The following is a 15790-nucleotide window of genomic DNA, read 5'->3' on the forward strand; positions in this document are numbered from 1 at the left end:
AACCAAGAAAGGCCTGAAGTGCCTTTTGAGATGCATGAAAGTACAGAAGCAGTCAGGCTGGGTGGACGATGGAGACCTTTACCTCAACATCGGTCTGGCGTACGAGGGACTGCAAAGACTGGACAAGGCCCTGCCTTTCTTTCAGCAGGCAGTGAGAAGCTTCAAGCCGAACTGTCCCAGCAGCCTAGGGGATGCTCTGATCAAACTGTCCTACTGTTGGGTCTCCCTAGGGGAAAGGGCCGTCGCTGGTAAGTCCTTTGCCCAGGCTGCCAAGGCTCACAGGCAAGCTGGCAGGAGGCCATGGCCGCAGCCATGGCTCTTCGGGAGGCTGCCAAACACGCCATACTGAGCGGTGAGGCGTCTGACAGACGTGTGATGCAGCTTCTGCAGGGCTGCCTGCAGGACTGCGAGGACGGGGGCTGTGATGTCAGGCTGAGAGGTACGTTTCAGATAACGCACCCCCTCTCATTCTGAGATTACACCAGTGAGTTCATACCCACTACAATGTGAAGAGGGCAGTAACTGCATGACAATGCTTCTTCTCCTTCACTCAGGCCAGCTGCTGACTGACGTGGGGCTGCATTACTGCGCGCTGGGTCACTTTAGCCGTGCGGAGGCCTGTTTTCTGGAAGCGCTGTCCGCCTGCAGCACACAAACAAATGAGGGCCCGCAAAGAGCAGTGCTGCTGCAGAACCTGGGGGCTGTGAAGAACGCCCAGGGCCTCTTCTCCTGCTCTCTGCCTTATCACACTGAAGCAGTGCAGCTGTTCGGTACAGTCTCAACATACGTACATGAATTCTTCTATAAATGTACAGTTCATCCTGCTGGATATGTCCCGATGCTTGATACGCTCACACAGTCACCACACCAGGCTCAGCCTGACTGGTAGTCATAGTTATTTTAACTTGCAGGTGCTTTGGATCAGTGGAAAGGGGAAGGGGAGAGCATGGCCAACCTGGCCTATGCCTACAGCCAGATGAGACTCTACCAGCCAGCACAGGTCTGCTACCAAACAGCTCTGGAGTCTCTCAGGAGAGCAGGTAAGCTCACGGTGATCTATGACTTTTGGTTCGTCCTCATTAAGCACTTCTCGTCCTCATTCGGCTGTTTCCTGGTGTGCATTTATCTTCCCGCAGGAGATCTTCGGGGTCAGTGTCTAACGTGCGAAGGGCTTGCTGCCACTCTGGCCTGTCTGGGGGCTACCAGACCGGCCATCTCCACCTACGAACACACCCTGGCTCTGCTGGGAGGTTCAGAGGTATGCTTTGTTTATCGTCTTAGAACTGCACCGGACGGAGGGCACTGTTGTGACACAGTTTCCTCTCTTTGTTGATGTTGTCACAGGCTGTGTTGGATATCATCAGGAAAAGGATTGTGAGAAAAATGACAACATTATCGATTGTAGTTGGTATATAAAATCCCATGTGCTTCCAATTCACTGGATCACGGTTTTTGTTGATGATCCAGCAATTGCATATCCCCCCCACCAGATTTACAATCAATATGATCACATGCCAGATATGATTGAGGATCAATGGTCTTTGAGCCGAAGCACACGAGAGCATTGATTCTTCTTGTGTTTTCAGTAGCAAGCAGATGGGGCAACAGGGTCTATCAAATCAAAATGTATTTGTATTGCCCTTTTTACAAGCAATGTCACAAAGGGCTTCACATACGCCCATTGAACTGCCCCTCAACCAACCTAAACCCTCAAGGAAGGCAAGGGAAAACTCCCAGAAAAAACTCACGAGAGAAATGGAAGAAACCTTGGGAGGAGCAATTCAGTGAGGGATCCCCTCCTCCAGAGACGGTTGGTGAAAGAGAGGAGCAGAACACAGGCTAAACATAATCATACAACAGGGAAATGTCAATGGGTGTTGAAACACCAACATCCAGTGTTCAACTTGGACTATCATGGCCTTATGGCTGGTGTCAGATGCACAGAGCTCTCTGGTGGCAAGCTGTGGTATTGCATAGTGGTAATAGCCATCTCTACCACCTCTAGTCCCGGTATATTTAGTACCTACCTATGTGGCAAGGTTTCTCGGAGACTAAACACAGACAGTAGTGGGAATATATTCAAAAGGTCCCCTGTCCTATTGGTAAGAGTTCACAGTACAGAATATTTAACTACAGTATGTCTGCAGTAGCACACAAAAATAAAAATAAAAACAGTAGGCAATTGTCCAGTTTATTTTGAACGAATCTTTTAATTAATGCATTTCAAGTACTCCAAAAATTACATCTCTTCGCACAATACAATTTGAAACCGTGTTTTTTTTTTTTTTTAGTAAAAATGTTCAAAGTGAACAAAAGATTTTGATACTGTATAAAACACAGTGAACATTAAAATCAGACAGTAGTATTACTTTTTAATTGTGTTCTTTCGGCCTATATCACCTACAACATTTCAACTCAATTTGGACATTTCAGTGCACGTTTATCTAAAAACTTTACCGGTACTACAAAATTAAAATGAAAGTAAATTTACAGGCATTATTCTTCTGTTCGTCTACCCAAATCATGCCACAGGATAACAAAAGACAAAAATTAGAATGAGACATTAAGTCCATTACACTGAATTGTTTTTACCACTGGTGATGGTGGAGAAAAAAATATCTGTAACAAACCCCTTTTCAACTAGCACATATAGGAACATAAATAACTTAGAAGAGAGGGAGGTTTTGTCACACATGAACATCTCTGAACTTTTTTTTTTTATCTGGAATTAGAATACAAAAAAAACAGACGTATCAAAAAGTCTTCATCTTCAAATAAAACTCCAATTCTCCAAGTACTGTACAAGTTCACAAGGATATAATCTGGGCTAGTATTAGTGGGCTAGCCTATAAGATGATTTTAAAACCACTTCCACTCCTTCATACGTTTAAACCCCCAAATGAGTTTAGCAACCCCTAATCTCAATAATTCCTCAACAATGTGAAACAAATGAGTTGATGTGAGACAGACATACTCTAGAGTCTCCTACAGACCTGTGCATGCTTGGCCACAGAGAGGTGATGGGATAGCAAACTAGCTTGGAAACAGCTAGCATTGCCCCCACTTTTTCGTGTTAACAGGGCAGGAGGAAATCACCCGAGCTCAAATCAAGCGCACCATGGCAGTCCCCATCTCCTCCAAACAAGCGCACCATGGCAGTCCCCATCTCTTCCAAACCTGAGGCTTAATCTGTCCCAACTAGTGCATGGCTTCTCAAAACCTACTGGCCCTTTCCAACCACTGTGACACTAAAGGATGCGATGGGGCTGCTCTTTACAGACCTCTGGTCAAGAGACATTTATGACCAGGTCATGTACACACGCTCATCGGCTCTGGTGGGCCTCTGGCTTTACAGAACAAACACCTGCAGAAACATCGGGCAGGAGATCCGTTTGAGGAAATAAAAGAATAATGATCATTTATTCCATACAGCTACTAGCCCCTGACACAGCTGTCATGGGCTTCAGTTTGCCACTGATTCCAATCTCAATCTTTTGTCACCATTGTCACCGTTTTAAGACTAGAAACAACGAGCTTTCATAGCAAGGTGATAGTGACAACTGACCTTTGTGCGCTGTAGTTACATGTAATTAATGTGTCTGCATACCAACATGGAATCATCTTCAGAGCACACTTTTGATGTGAAAAGTAAGAGCATGGAGTAACTTTTTTTTCTTAATTTCTTTTTTTTTACATCCATATTGGAACTATTTTGCAATTTCACACTTTCCACACTCACGTAAACCTAGCACTAACATTAATACACTCTCTGACCTATTGTAAGCCCCTTAGTCTGCCTTCATTTGCCTGCATTTATGAACTACACAGGCAGAATTCTTATCTTAAGTTAGTGGTTATTCATTCTTCAGCAACAATAAAAGTGTGTAAAACCTGGTGAGGTTCCCTCCTGTTCCTTGACTATCCTTATATGATACATGGTGTGATCAGTACGAGATGTTAGCAACAAAACAAAAGCAGATGAAGATTTGGATCTCGAACGTCCCTCCAGGTCAAAAGTGGGATAGGGTGACCTTGACGTTTAGCATCCATGTCTAGTAACCTAACGTGATGTTGAGACTTCCCTCCTGATCCGACTGCAGCAGGGGAAGTCGAACGACCATCAGATCCTCCACCCCCGCTTCAGCATTCAAGAGCTCATCTTCGCAGATACCTTCATTTGTGTGTTTAGAGTCCTGAGAGTACTAACCGAAACCAGTAAAGAATCATACATTTACAGTAGAAGAAATAGTTTGTATTCACTTATGATACACTTAAATCTGTACAGTCACATGCAGAGGATGGTCTGCATGAGAGACAAGAGCTTGTGTCTTTTGACGTTTTGAAAAGGTGGAAAATCCCAAAAGTGCTGAAGATCTCTACCGAGTGCCTCTCGGCTTCCTGGCTGGGATGGCAGAAGAAAAATCACAGAAGATTCACCAGCAGCCGCAGGTGTGTCACTTGAGAGGACTTAGCAATTGGAAAGGAGAAAAACAAAACCAAAATCATCACAGAAGGTACTAAAGCTACGCATGATTCCTTAACTCCTTGGCACTCCTTTAAAAACAAACCAATAAAAACAATATGGGGGGGGGGGGGCAAGAGAGAAAAATGCCAGATGGCCGTGTTGGATCGCCCGGGGGTCCAAGTCTACATCCCAGGCAGGATGGACGATCTCACTCGACACGTGCGGGCTCACGGCAGGGTCGCTCTGTCATTCTCCATATCTCGCCGTCTGTTTGTCGGGCTGTTTGGTGGATGAAGGGTGTGAGGATGATCGGGTGACTGGTTTAGGCTATTCTTTGGATGGAGTGACTGTTTTATCCCACTGTAGGCACAAGGAGGAGGAGCCAAGGCGTGGCCTGGTGGTCTCAGCGGCGCATCTGCCCCATCTGATAGTTCTCCCTGGGCTGCCGGCCGTGCCTCTGGGGCTGGGGCTGCCTCTGGGGCTGGGGCTGCCTCTGGGGCTGGGGCTGCCTCTGGGGCTGCCTCTGCCCGGCATGCTGGTGGGAGTGGGGGTGCTGGGACTGGTGCTGCACCTGGGAGCTGGCTTGCTGCTGGGCACGCCGCCTCTTCAGGGTGCCTGGTCGGGGGGAAGGGAGGGGAGGGATGGGCGACTGGGTGTTAGTTCAGCACTTCAGAACAAAACGACTCCCAGGTCTCAACCATGAGGTTGGTGTTCCCCGGTGGTTTGTTTGTTAAGTGTTTTTTGTTGGACGGAAAGGCTGGCTAGCTGCTACTCACCTGGGAGTGGTTTGGGCGGGGGCAGTTTGGGGTTGCTGCTGGGAGTGTGCACGCTGCAGATCTTAATGAAGCCGGCCATCAGCATGATCAGAGCGATGCCCATCAGCAGGACGGCCCACCAGTGTGCCTGGATGGAGATCATAGAGACACACAGTTCATACAGGGACATCATCCTGGGGACTGGAGTGATGCTGTGAGACACGTACCACTATCCACTCTGCGATGTTCTCGTAGAGTTCGGGGTTGAAGATGGCCTTCTTGAGCCTGGCCAGCGGGCCGTCTGCATCCACCAGACGGCACTTCATGAACACGTCGCAGTAGCCCTTGAAGTCGTTACAGGGGGACCCAGCGGGCAGGGTGGTCACCTTCTTATTGAAGAAGCGTGCCAGCTTCTCTGAGCCCGTGCTGCTGCAGGTGTTGGGGTTCACTGCAAGGGGAAGGGAGTGACCATTAGCTCGTGCATTAACGGTCAGAACATTAAGAGCTTCACCTTTACTCCCAACCTAATAACACTTCACACGCCTCGCGATGGAGTGTGTGTGTGTGTGTGTGTGAGTGAGTGAGTGTGTGTGTGTGAGAGTGAGCGAGTGTGTGTGTGTGGGTCTCACTCTTCTCCATGCAGCACACGTGACACAGCTCGGTCTCGTCCTTGCCCTCCTGGCTGGCGCAGGTGCACACCTCCAGCCCGTACTTCTCACAGATGGAGCCGGAGCAGCCCTGGGGAGCAGCAGGGAGAGAGGAGAGAGGTCAACCTGCGTCCTCACATTTACATGTAGTCATTTAGCAGACGCTCTTATCCAGAGCGACTTACAGTGAGTACAGGGACATTCCCCCCGAGGCAAGTAGGGTGAAGTGCCTTGCCCAAGGACACAACGTCATTTGACACGGCCGGGAATCGAACTGGCAACCTTCAGATTACTAGCCCGATTCCCTCACCGCTCAGCCACCTGACTCCCTCACAAGAGGGGTTCCCAGGGGAGGGAGGGCTTCACAGGACAGTGGCATGCCCACCACAGCTCCCACAGGAAGCCCACTTACCCCGTTGAGGCAGACTTGGGTCTCCCCGTGGCAGGCGGTGAAGTTGGCCTTGGGCTCGGAGGTGGGGCACTGGGCCGTGCCCCCGTTGCACATGCCCTGGTGGGCACACTCGGACTCCTCTCTGCACTTGTCGTTGCGGCCCTTGTAAGTGCACTCGTGAGTACAGCAAGGGCCTTGGCTGGGACTGAGGGAGCACAAGAGAGTTCAGTCGGCTGTACTACACGTCGCTTTCAGACTGTTGATTTGTGTGACAATAACTGGGAGGGAGAAAAAAACAAGCGACTGCCTGTTGGCCATTTGAATTACCTGCAGACTTTGTTTGGCTTTCGCTTGCACTTCTTGTTGTCGGGCTGGTTGGCGTCATAGCAACACTGGTCCCTGCACTGGTCGCTGTAGCCGCAGTCACACTCCTCTCCAGGCTCCACCAGGCCGTTACCACAGATGGGCTGGCCAGACTCTGTGTAGCCGTGCATGTGTGTGTGTTTACACAAAGAAAAAAACACACAGAAATGCCTCCCTTTCTGTGGAGAGGGTTCTACACCGCAGGCCCGGCCTCACATTCACAACAAACACAACAAACACAACAAACACAACGTACCGACGAAGCAGTTCCCCCTCTTCTTCTCCAGCACCTGGCTGATGTTGCGCACGCTGCAGATGGAGAACTTGTTGTTGTTGAGCTTGTCTCCTGAGGTGGCCCGGGCGTACATGATGTAGTTTCCCTTCTCCTTCTTGTCTTGGCTCTTGGACTCCCCCGGAGTGCACTCTGACCCAGAGTCATGCTGAGGACGAGGGGAAAAAAGACATCTTGGTTCAGGATTTAACAGGGGGATTAAAATGAGTCACACTAGCGCCATAAGCCTCACTTGCGCTGAGCGGGGAGGAACTCATTATCCTTCTAAACTCACCGGTGAGCCGAAGTTGTGTCCGACCTCGTGAGCAAAGGTAATGTGAGAGACTTTGGGTGGGACGTGCGAGGCATAGTTCTGCACCGTGATGATGCCGGTGTTCAGAGACTTCTTTTTCCCATCCGAGTACAACTTGCTCTTCTCACAGATGCCCCCTGAGCTGCCTGTGAACACAAGCCAATCCTGTCAGCAGAGAGTTCCCCAAATATGGAATCGTCATGCACATGGGAAGCTAAAACCTAACCAAGTCATGGCTTCACTACCTGACTGACTACATCTGCGGCTGTGACCCTGACGGTGTTGACTAGAGGGTGATGGAGGCGTTACCTGCAGGGGCTCCCACCCAGGCCAGGCCCAGCACGCCGTCGTCAAAGTCCCTGTCAGTGAACACGTAGGCCAGGCAGTAGTCGTCATGGTTCTGCTCCGAGTTCAGCTCCAGAAACTTCTCCACACCGATGTTGGCGAAGCGGAAGGGGTTGGACCTGTCTCTCTCGTCACTGGTCATGTTGATCTGTACAGCGCGGGTGCGAGAGAGAGAGACAGAGACAGCGAGAGAGACAGAGACAGAGAGAGAGACAGAGACACACACACAGCTCAAGGAAAGTAACAATGCCAGCATAATATGAGAGTAGCATGTCACCCACAGTGGGTCAGGTTGGCGTTTATAACGACTGAATGAATCTCGAGCTCACCCTGATTCTTTTCACCATGAAGCTGATGTTGCGAATGCCCATAAAGTCTGTGCCCTGGTAGATAGCATCGATGGCCTTAACGTGACTGGAGATCTGGAGCAGGGAGATGAGATCACTCGTTACTCACACTGGAATGGAACTGCCCCCCTTGGTCCCAGTGAAAGCTGGCGTGTCCTGCGCTACCTGTGCTATGACAGCCTCTCTGGTCTTGTAGAACTTGAAGAAGAGGTGGTCTGTCTGGATGAAGAGCTGGCAGGTGTTCTTCTCTACCTGCGCCATCCTCTTCTTCCTCAGCAGAACAGGGTCAGAGGGTGCCTCCTCGCTCTGGTCCTGAAGCAGGGCGAGCCAAGGAGAAACAGATATGGGTGGTTAAATAAATCATATGCAGCATTTTCAGGCCAGAGGTGGCTGAATAAAACATGTGCCGTATTTTTAGGTCATCAAATATACCTAAACCAATGTTTTGATACCAAAGAATCTGCATGCAACCATTGGGGAAATATAAGCGGATAACAGTTATGATCTGTGTTGATCTATCAGTAGCAGACAGTAAAGTTGTGGCTGTGTGCTATGGATTTACCAAGGCCGGTTCCTCTATGACAGAGCTCTGGTACTTCTTCATCTTCTCAAATACAGAGTGGTCAGCGCAACCTCCTTCTGGCCCGTACTTGTGTGGATAGTCTGAGGGAAAAGGACAGCACATTGTTTACATTAACCCATACCATTTGAAGCACTTAGCCTCAGACCCCTCTATTGTCTCTGAAGAAATGCACTTAAGAGCTCCTCTAACGGTTGAGATAATGGGTCTCTTGCCAACGTTACTGGCCATTTGCCTTTCTCTAATGCTCTCAAAGAGCAAATAATACGTTTATCACACATTTTCTCTACATACTCATGAGCAGCCAGTGCCACAAGCAGAAGATAATTAGTCGTCCCTAATTAGTCGTCCCTACAGACCAATGTAAGACCTTGTTCGCTGTTGAACTTTGCATGGCACATGGCACGACACTGTGGCTAGTATGCAGTGTACCAACACTGTACAGACAGGCCACTTAATTAAGCTGTAGTGGCCCGGAAGAGACTGCTAATTGGTGCCTTGGGGAACACAGGAGAGTCAGCTTCTGTATCATCAGGATCTAGATTAAAAGTTTGTGTGTGTGTGTGTGTCTGTGAGGAAGGGACTCACTGATGTCGTCTTCGTGGTAGATGACCGAATGGAAGGGTACATCTTTGTCCTTCAGGTATCTCTCAGCAGGCTCCACGTAGAACGTCCCCTGGTAGGTCTGGACGAAGCCCTCAAACTTGCCCTCCACGATGGAGCCGTGGCTCAAGGTACCCTTCTCCCCTGTGGAGAGAGACCCAGACTCAGACAGACAGACACTGAAGGCAGCTTCAGAGACTTCTCTCCAGCTTTTTAAAATTGGTTTGACCATAAACATCAGTGAGGTGGTTTCCTCTTCCTTCCTGGTTCCCAAAATTCAAGAAAACTTTATTTGCCCCCAGAAATATGAAAAACAGACACAGGAAGGTTTTAAGCGTACCATATATTTCTCCAGTGTAGATGTGGGAGGTATCATACGTGTTCTCTTCTCCTCCCATATCCACTTTCAGGTCCGGGACAAACAGGGTGGTGTCCCTCTTCATTCTCAGATTGAAGTGTCTGAGAACCGAGAAAACAGAGTCAGCGCACAGGAAACAGATGCACAAGTGTGTCCAGGACAGAACAAAAGAAAGTCCCTGAACAACAGGCCTACGCCTCCAGGGAAGATCTGCTTATCTGTTCTCTACAAAAACATTAGACAACAAAAAGGAAGAGGATAAGTGTCATCCTGAATCCAAGTCAGATTTCATTGTTACGTGTACTTTCTCTTGAGGACACACACCCAAGACGAGGGTCAGGAACGTGTTACTCTGAGCATGTGCCCCCAGGCTGGGGCAGGGGTCTGAACTTGGCAGAGCCGAGAGAGGTTGGTGACGTTATTCGGCACTCGGGGGGGGGGGGGGGGGGGGGGGGGGGAGAAGGGAAAATGAAAAGAAATGAAAGCAAGGCCACTGGCTCAGCAAAAAAGATAGTTAGAAGTTACTAACATTATGTTATGTGAGTAGCTCATAGAAAAATTATTGGGTGTTTTTCAACAGCGGTGTTTCCTATTACCGACAGAGACCAAAGAAACAAACAAGTGAAATATTAAGTGATACTTATATCTTCTCTAAAAGTAGAAGGCTGCTGGCTATATATAATAAAATATAAGGCAGAGATTTATCTAAAAGATATAATCTGGAATAGCACAGAAACAGACATTGTCCATATGGCAAAGAATTAGCGCTGTTTCATGCTAAGCCAGGAGGGCTGCATGCTTTGAGGAGTCCTACTTTTCTGAAGCAGGCGCCTTGCTTCCATTTCTTTGTTTGCTCAGCCCTTATTCTTTCCCTTCCCTATCAAGCTGCATCTGAGCCTCAACGCACCAGGCCTGGCCACTGGCAGGAAGAGCCCTGGTCCTCGCCAAACTCCCTGCCAGATGGTCTCCACTGGGTCTCTCAGCTTAGACCGAACACTGCTCTCTGACACAGCTCTTTTTAAAGGGACAGGATATTAACCCTCGTGCTGCCTTCGGGTCACATGACCCAAAGGTTCATAACGAACCATCGTTGTGTTTACCCAATACAAAAACAAATAAAAATAATTTTATTTTAACCTTCGCAATGTGGGGGGTCTGAGACAGCCCAACGGTTAAAAGAAAATGCTTCACTTTGTTTTTGTATGCGGTAAAGTTGTCGCAATACGACGGTGGGTCACAATGACTGATGGGTCAGAACGACCCGAAGATAACACAAGGGTTAAATGATTATGCGCTTCTAAAAGCATCCACGGGTGACATGCAGTTTCTGTGACCGAGAAGATCATTCTGTATATAAAGAACCGATGCACTTTGATGTTTTGCAACAACGTAACCATGCTTTACTTTTCTATTTCTACAAAGAAAACCGACAAACCTTCCATGGGCATGGAAGTCCAGATGAAGGAACTTGTCTTCGTGGGAGAGAGCCCTCTTAGCTCTCTGATGTTTGCTGTGAAGCAGGTCTGTGTCATAAGACAGACCTTCATAGTGGCGGATGTATTTATTCAGGGGGTTCCCATAATGACCTGGACATAAGATAGGGGAGTTTTAGCAAGTTCCATACACATATTGTTGCCTAAACAACACATTCCGACCCAGATCAAAGTAATCAACATAGTTCGCTAATATGCAAGTTGTATTAGTAGTATAATATATATGTATACTATTACTTCTAAAATATTAAATAGTCCTGCTATTCCCATATAGGCCGACTTTATCTGTATTTGGAAACATTAAAGTATCAAAGATGGGAGAATCTTTGATCGCGTTTTTGATTGTTTTGAATGTCCCCGAAACCAATTGTCTTTAATGCTTTTCCTTAAAATATTAGCTTGTCCAAATTGTTGGGATTGCTAATTCTTCAACCTCATGCCTAGTATAAAGCTAGATCAAAAACGTATTATTACAAGAAGAGAACATAACCAAATATATTGAATGGCATGGAATATAGATACATCAGCATCAGAAATATTTATTTCACATGATTGCTGTTGTCGAGATTGACGACTGCTTAAACATGTAGTTTTCGCTTAAAAATTCAATGATCCAACTACCACAATCCATAATTTAGAGAGTTAAAATGACCGGGGGTTGCATATTTGTTCAAATAATAATTAGTCATGACTACATCATATTGCAAATTAGGAAGTGAAGGAATCCCTAGGGCTTCTGTTGCAAAGTAAAAAGCATTGCATGGCTAGCAAAACATAATAAGAAGAAACCGGTCATTGTTTCTGTACTGGTGCTTTTGACTAGGCAGCTAGTTAGCTTCCAACAATACAATAGACAATCAGATAGCATAATGAAGAACGTAACACCTACTTGCTGTGCTATCTAATGAAACTGTGGCTAAATGACAACATAGAATTTTGCAAAAATAAGACATTTCAAAAACAACGTTTAGATCAGTATTGCGTGTTTGCATTAATAACAGAGCAAGCTATCAAACTTAGCTAAAGCAATACCCCAAGACCTGGTAGTAAATAACTGTTAGCTAGCTAGCTAGTCAGCTAGCCTAGATTATATGTTAGCTAGCCGTGTCGGGTGGTAGTACCACTGTCAAACCGACAATAGTCTATATAGGTAGTTGTAAATTGAAAATGGGCAGACTTAACTAATTACCTGGAAACTATTAAATACATTTTATTATGTGGCGGTGTGGTTGAAAGAAATCAAACTGAAGGATGCAATCTTTTTCATAACAACCAGGCCATGGCTAGTCCGCTGTTTTTGCCTAGCCATTGGCTCGCGATATCTTTTTTCTGCTGTCCAATTCCTTCGTGTATGTCGCTTTTTCGATTAATCAATTGAAATACGGCAACTCACCTTGTGCACAGTTTATTACATAAATAATGAAAATTAATTCCAAGAGAAGAATATCCGTCAAACCCATTGTTAGAGCATTGAGTGTTATCACTTTATTGTCCTACTTAGCTAGGCGCAGCCGCCCTGTGTTTTTGCAGCTTCCTCTCATCACCTCCCCTTCTTCTCAACGCCCTGACGTCAGACGCAGTTGGGATCTTGACAACCCTTCCCCCCACAACACACGTAAGGTATTTTACTACACATAACAGTATATACTGTTATGTGTAGTAATATACTATATGATAGGTGCTTCCAACCCCGTGCCTGCTCTGGAGGGACTACCTTCCTGTGTTTTTCTCCAAACCACCCCAGCAACTGAATGATCAACTAGATCCTTAAAAGACCGAGGTGAAATCAGTTTCATATTCGAGATTCAACAGACATATATATTCGTACCTCCGTTCAGGCTCCGCGTCATATTTAGGGACCGGGGTAAAAGAGTAGACAGTCAGAATGTTTCTTCAATATCTTTGTAAAAAATGAACATAGAAAATTAAAACTTGTTGCACATTCTTCTACTACTAGCTGACCAAGTTGTCCAAGCTTTGGTTTGGTGATAAATTGATTATTGATTAACCCATAGCCAATAAATCAATAAAAACACCAATATTTCAGTGTTTCCTCAATATCTTTGTCAAAAATGAACATAGAAACTTCAGACCTGTTTCACATTCTTCTACTCCTAGCTGACCAAGTTGTCCAAGCTTTGGTTTGGTGATAAAGTTGATTATTGATTAACCCATAGCCAATAAATCAATAAAAACACCAATATTTCAGTGTTTCCTCAATATCTTTGTCAAAAATGAACATAGAAACTTCAGACCTGTTTCACATTCTTCTACTCCTAGCTGACCAAGTTGTCCAAGCTTTGGTTTGGTGATAAAGTTGATTATTGATTAACCCATAGCCAATAAATCAACAAAACACTAATATTTCAGTATTTCCTCAATATCTTTGTCAAAAATGAACATAGAAACTTCAGACCTGTTTAACATTCTTCTACTCCTAGCTGACCAAGTTGTCCAAGCTTTGGTTTGGTGATAAAGTTGATTATTGATTAATCCATAGCCAATAAGTCTATAAAAACACTAATATTTCTGTATTTCCTCAATATCTTTGTAAAAAATGAACATAGAAACTTTGAACTTGTTGCACATTCTTCTAATACTAGCAGACCAAGTTGTCCAAGCTTTGGTTTGGTGATAAAGTTGATTATTGATTAACCTATAGCCAATAAATCAAGAAAAACACATTTTCCAATATTTCATCAATATCTTTGTCAACAATGATCACAGAAACTTCAAACTTGTTTCACATTCTTCTACTCCTAGCTGACCAGCTTGTCCAAGCTTTGGTTTGGTGATAGAGTTGATTATTGATTAATCCATAGACAATAAATCAATAAAACACCAATATTTCAGTATTTCCTCAATATCTTTGTCAAAAATGAAAATAGAAACTTCAGACCTGTTTCACAGTCTTCTACTCCTAGCTGACCAAGTTGTCCAAGCTTTGGTTTGGTGATAAATTGATTATTGATTAACACATAGCCGATAAATCAACAAAAACACCAATATTTCAGTATTTCCTCAATAACTTTGTCAAAAATGAACATAGAAACTTCAAACTTGTTTCACATTCTTCTACTCCTAGCTGACCAGCTTGTCCAAGCTTTGGTTTGGTGATAAAGTTGACTATTGATTAACACATAGCCGATAAATCAACAAAAACACCAATATTTCAGTATTTCCTCAATAACTTTGTCAAAAATGAACATAGAAACTTCAGACCTGTTTCACATTCTTCTACTCCTAGCTGACCAAGTTGTCCAAGCTTTGGTTTGGTGATAAATTGATTATTGATTAACACATAGCCGATAAATCAACAAAAACACCAATATTTCAGTATTTCCTCAATAACTTTGTCAAAAATGAACATAGAAACTTCAGACCTGTTTCACATTCTTCTACTCCTAGCTGACCAAGTTGTCCAAGCTTTGGTTTGGTGATAAATTGATTATTGATTAACACATAGCCGATAAATCAACAAAAACACCAATATTTCAGTATTTCTTCAATAACTTTGTCAAAAATGAACATAGAAACTTCAGACCTGTTTCACAGTCTTCTACTCCTAGCTGACCAAGTTGTCCAAGCTTTGGTTTGGTGATAAAGTTGATTACTGATTAATCCATAGCCAATAAATCAACAAAAACACCAATATTTCTGTATTTCCTCAATATCTTTGTACAAAATGAACATAGAAACTTTAAACTTGTTGCACATTCTTCTAATACTAGCAGAACAAGTTGTCCAAGCTTTGGTTTGGTGACCAAGTTGATTATTGATTAATCCATAGCCGATAAGTCAATAAAAACACCAATATTTCAGTATTTCCTGAAATATTGGTGTTTTTATTGACTTATCGGCTATGTGTCAACTTTATCACCAAACCAAAGCTTGGACAACTTGTTCTGCTAGTATTAGAAGAATGTGAAACAGGTCTGAAGTTTCTATGTTCATTTTTGACAAAATAAAAACACCAATATTTCTGTATTTCCTTTGAGGAAATACTGAAATATTGGTGTTTTTATTGATTTATCGGCTATGTGTCAACTTTATCACCAAACCAAAGCTTGGACAACTTGTTCTGCTAGTATTAGAAGAATGTGAAACAGGTCTGAAGTTTCTATGTTCATTTTTGACAAAGTTATTGAGGAAATACTGAAATATTTGTGTTTTTGTTGATTTATCGGCTATGTGTTAATCAATAATCAACTTTATCACCAAACCAAAGCTTGGACAACTTGATGATGATGTGCAACAAGTTTTAATTTTCTATGTTGATTTTTTACAAAGATATTGAAGAAACATTCTGTCTACTCTTTTACCCCGGTCCCTAAATATGACGCGGAGCCTGAACGGAGGTACGAATATGAATGTCTGTTGAATCTCGAATATGAAACTGATTTCACCTCGGTCCTTAAAAGAGAGATGGAAAAAGTACGCATCCTTCACTCAAGTAGAAGTACGGATACTCATGTTTAAAAAGACTGGTTACAGTTCAAGTGCTGACTACACTTTTTCACTCAAGTTCAAGTAAATGAGGGCTATGGGCTCTGATATATAATACAGGGCTCTCAGTCTTAAGTCTCACGGACTTGCCATGAGACACGCTTCAACCTTTTCTCACCTACACACCTTGTATTTCTCACGCTGAGAAGGGATAACTTTTTCCCACTAAATCAAATTAATGGATGAGGCGCTGAGGGAAGTTTTTTGCAGAGTTGATAGCTGTCTCGAGAAACGTTTTTTCGAAAATGTTCCAACCTTTAGAACATATATATTTTTTTTTTTAAACATACGTAGACATACTTGAAAGGTTCCTCTGCTAGCAATCTAGAATTTCTGAAGAGCAATACAGCAGT

At 44.5% G+C, this 15790-nt stretch overlaps 1 protein-coding gene across 1 annotated transcript; it reads right to left on the reverse strand.

The window, feature by feature from the left end:
- Nucleotides 1-3632: 3632 nt before the first annotated feature.
- LOC134021615 (disintegrin and metalloproteinase domain-containing protein 10-like) lies at nt 3633-12485 on the reverse strand. The gene is made up of 16 exons (XM_062462635.1): nt 12325-12485; nt 10874-11024; nt 9421-9539; nt 9066-9224; nt 8460-8560; nt 8063-8209; nt 7880-7972; nt 7515-7698; nt 7188-7351; nt 6878-7061; nt 6586-6736; nt 6280-6463; nt 5850-5958; nt 5448-5668; nt 5242-5368; nt 3633-5080 (listed from the first exon to the last, which is right to left on the reverse strand). Exons 1-16 carry the CDS (start codon nt 12389-12391, stop codon nt 4869-4871), a joined length of 2373 nt encoding a protein of 790 aa, XP_062318619.1. The 5' UTR covers nt 12392-12485; the 3' UTR covers nt 3633-4868.
- Nucleotides 12486-15790: the final 3305 nt, after the last annotated feature.

The sequence above is a fragment of the Osmerus eperlanus genome, chromosome 5, assembly GCF_963692335.1.
Source record: "Osmerus eperlanus chromosome 5, fOsmEpe2.1, whole genome shotgun sequence".
Taxonomy (NCBI): domain Eukaryota; kingdom Metazoa; phylum Chordata; class Actinopteri; order Osmeriformes; family Osmeridae; genus Osmerus; species Osmerus eperlanus.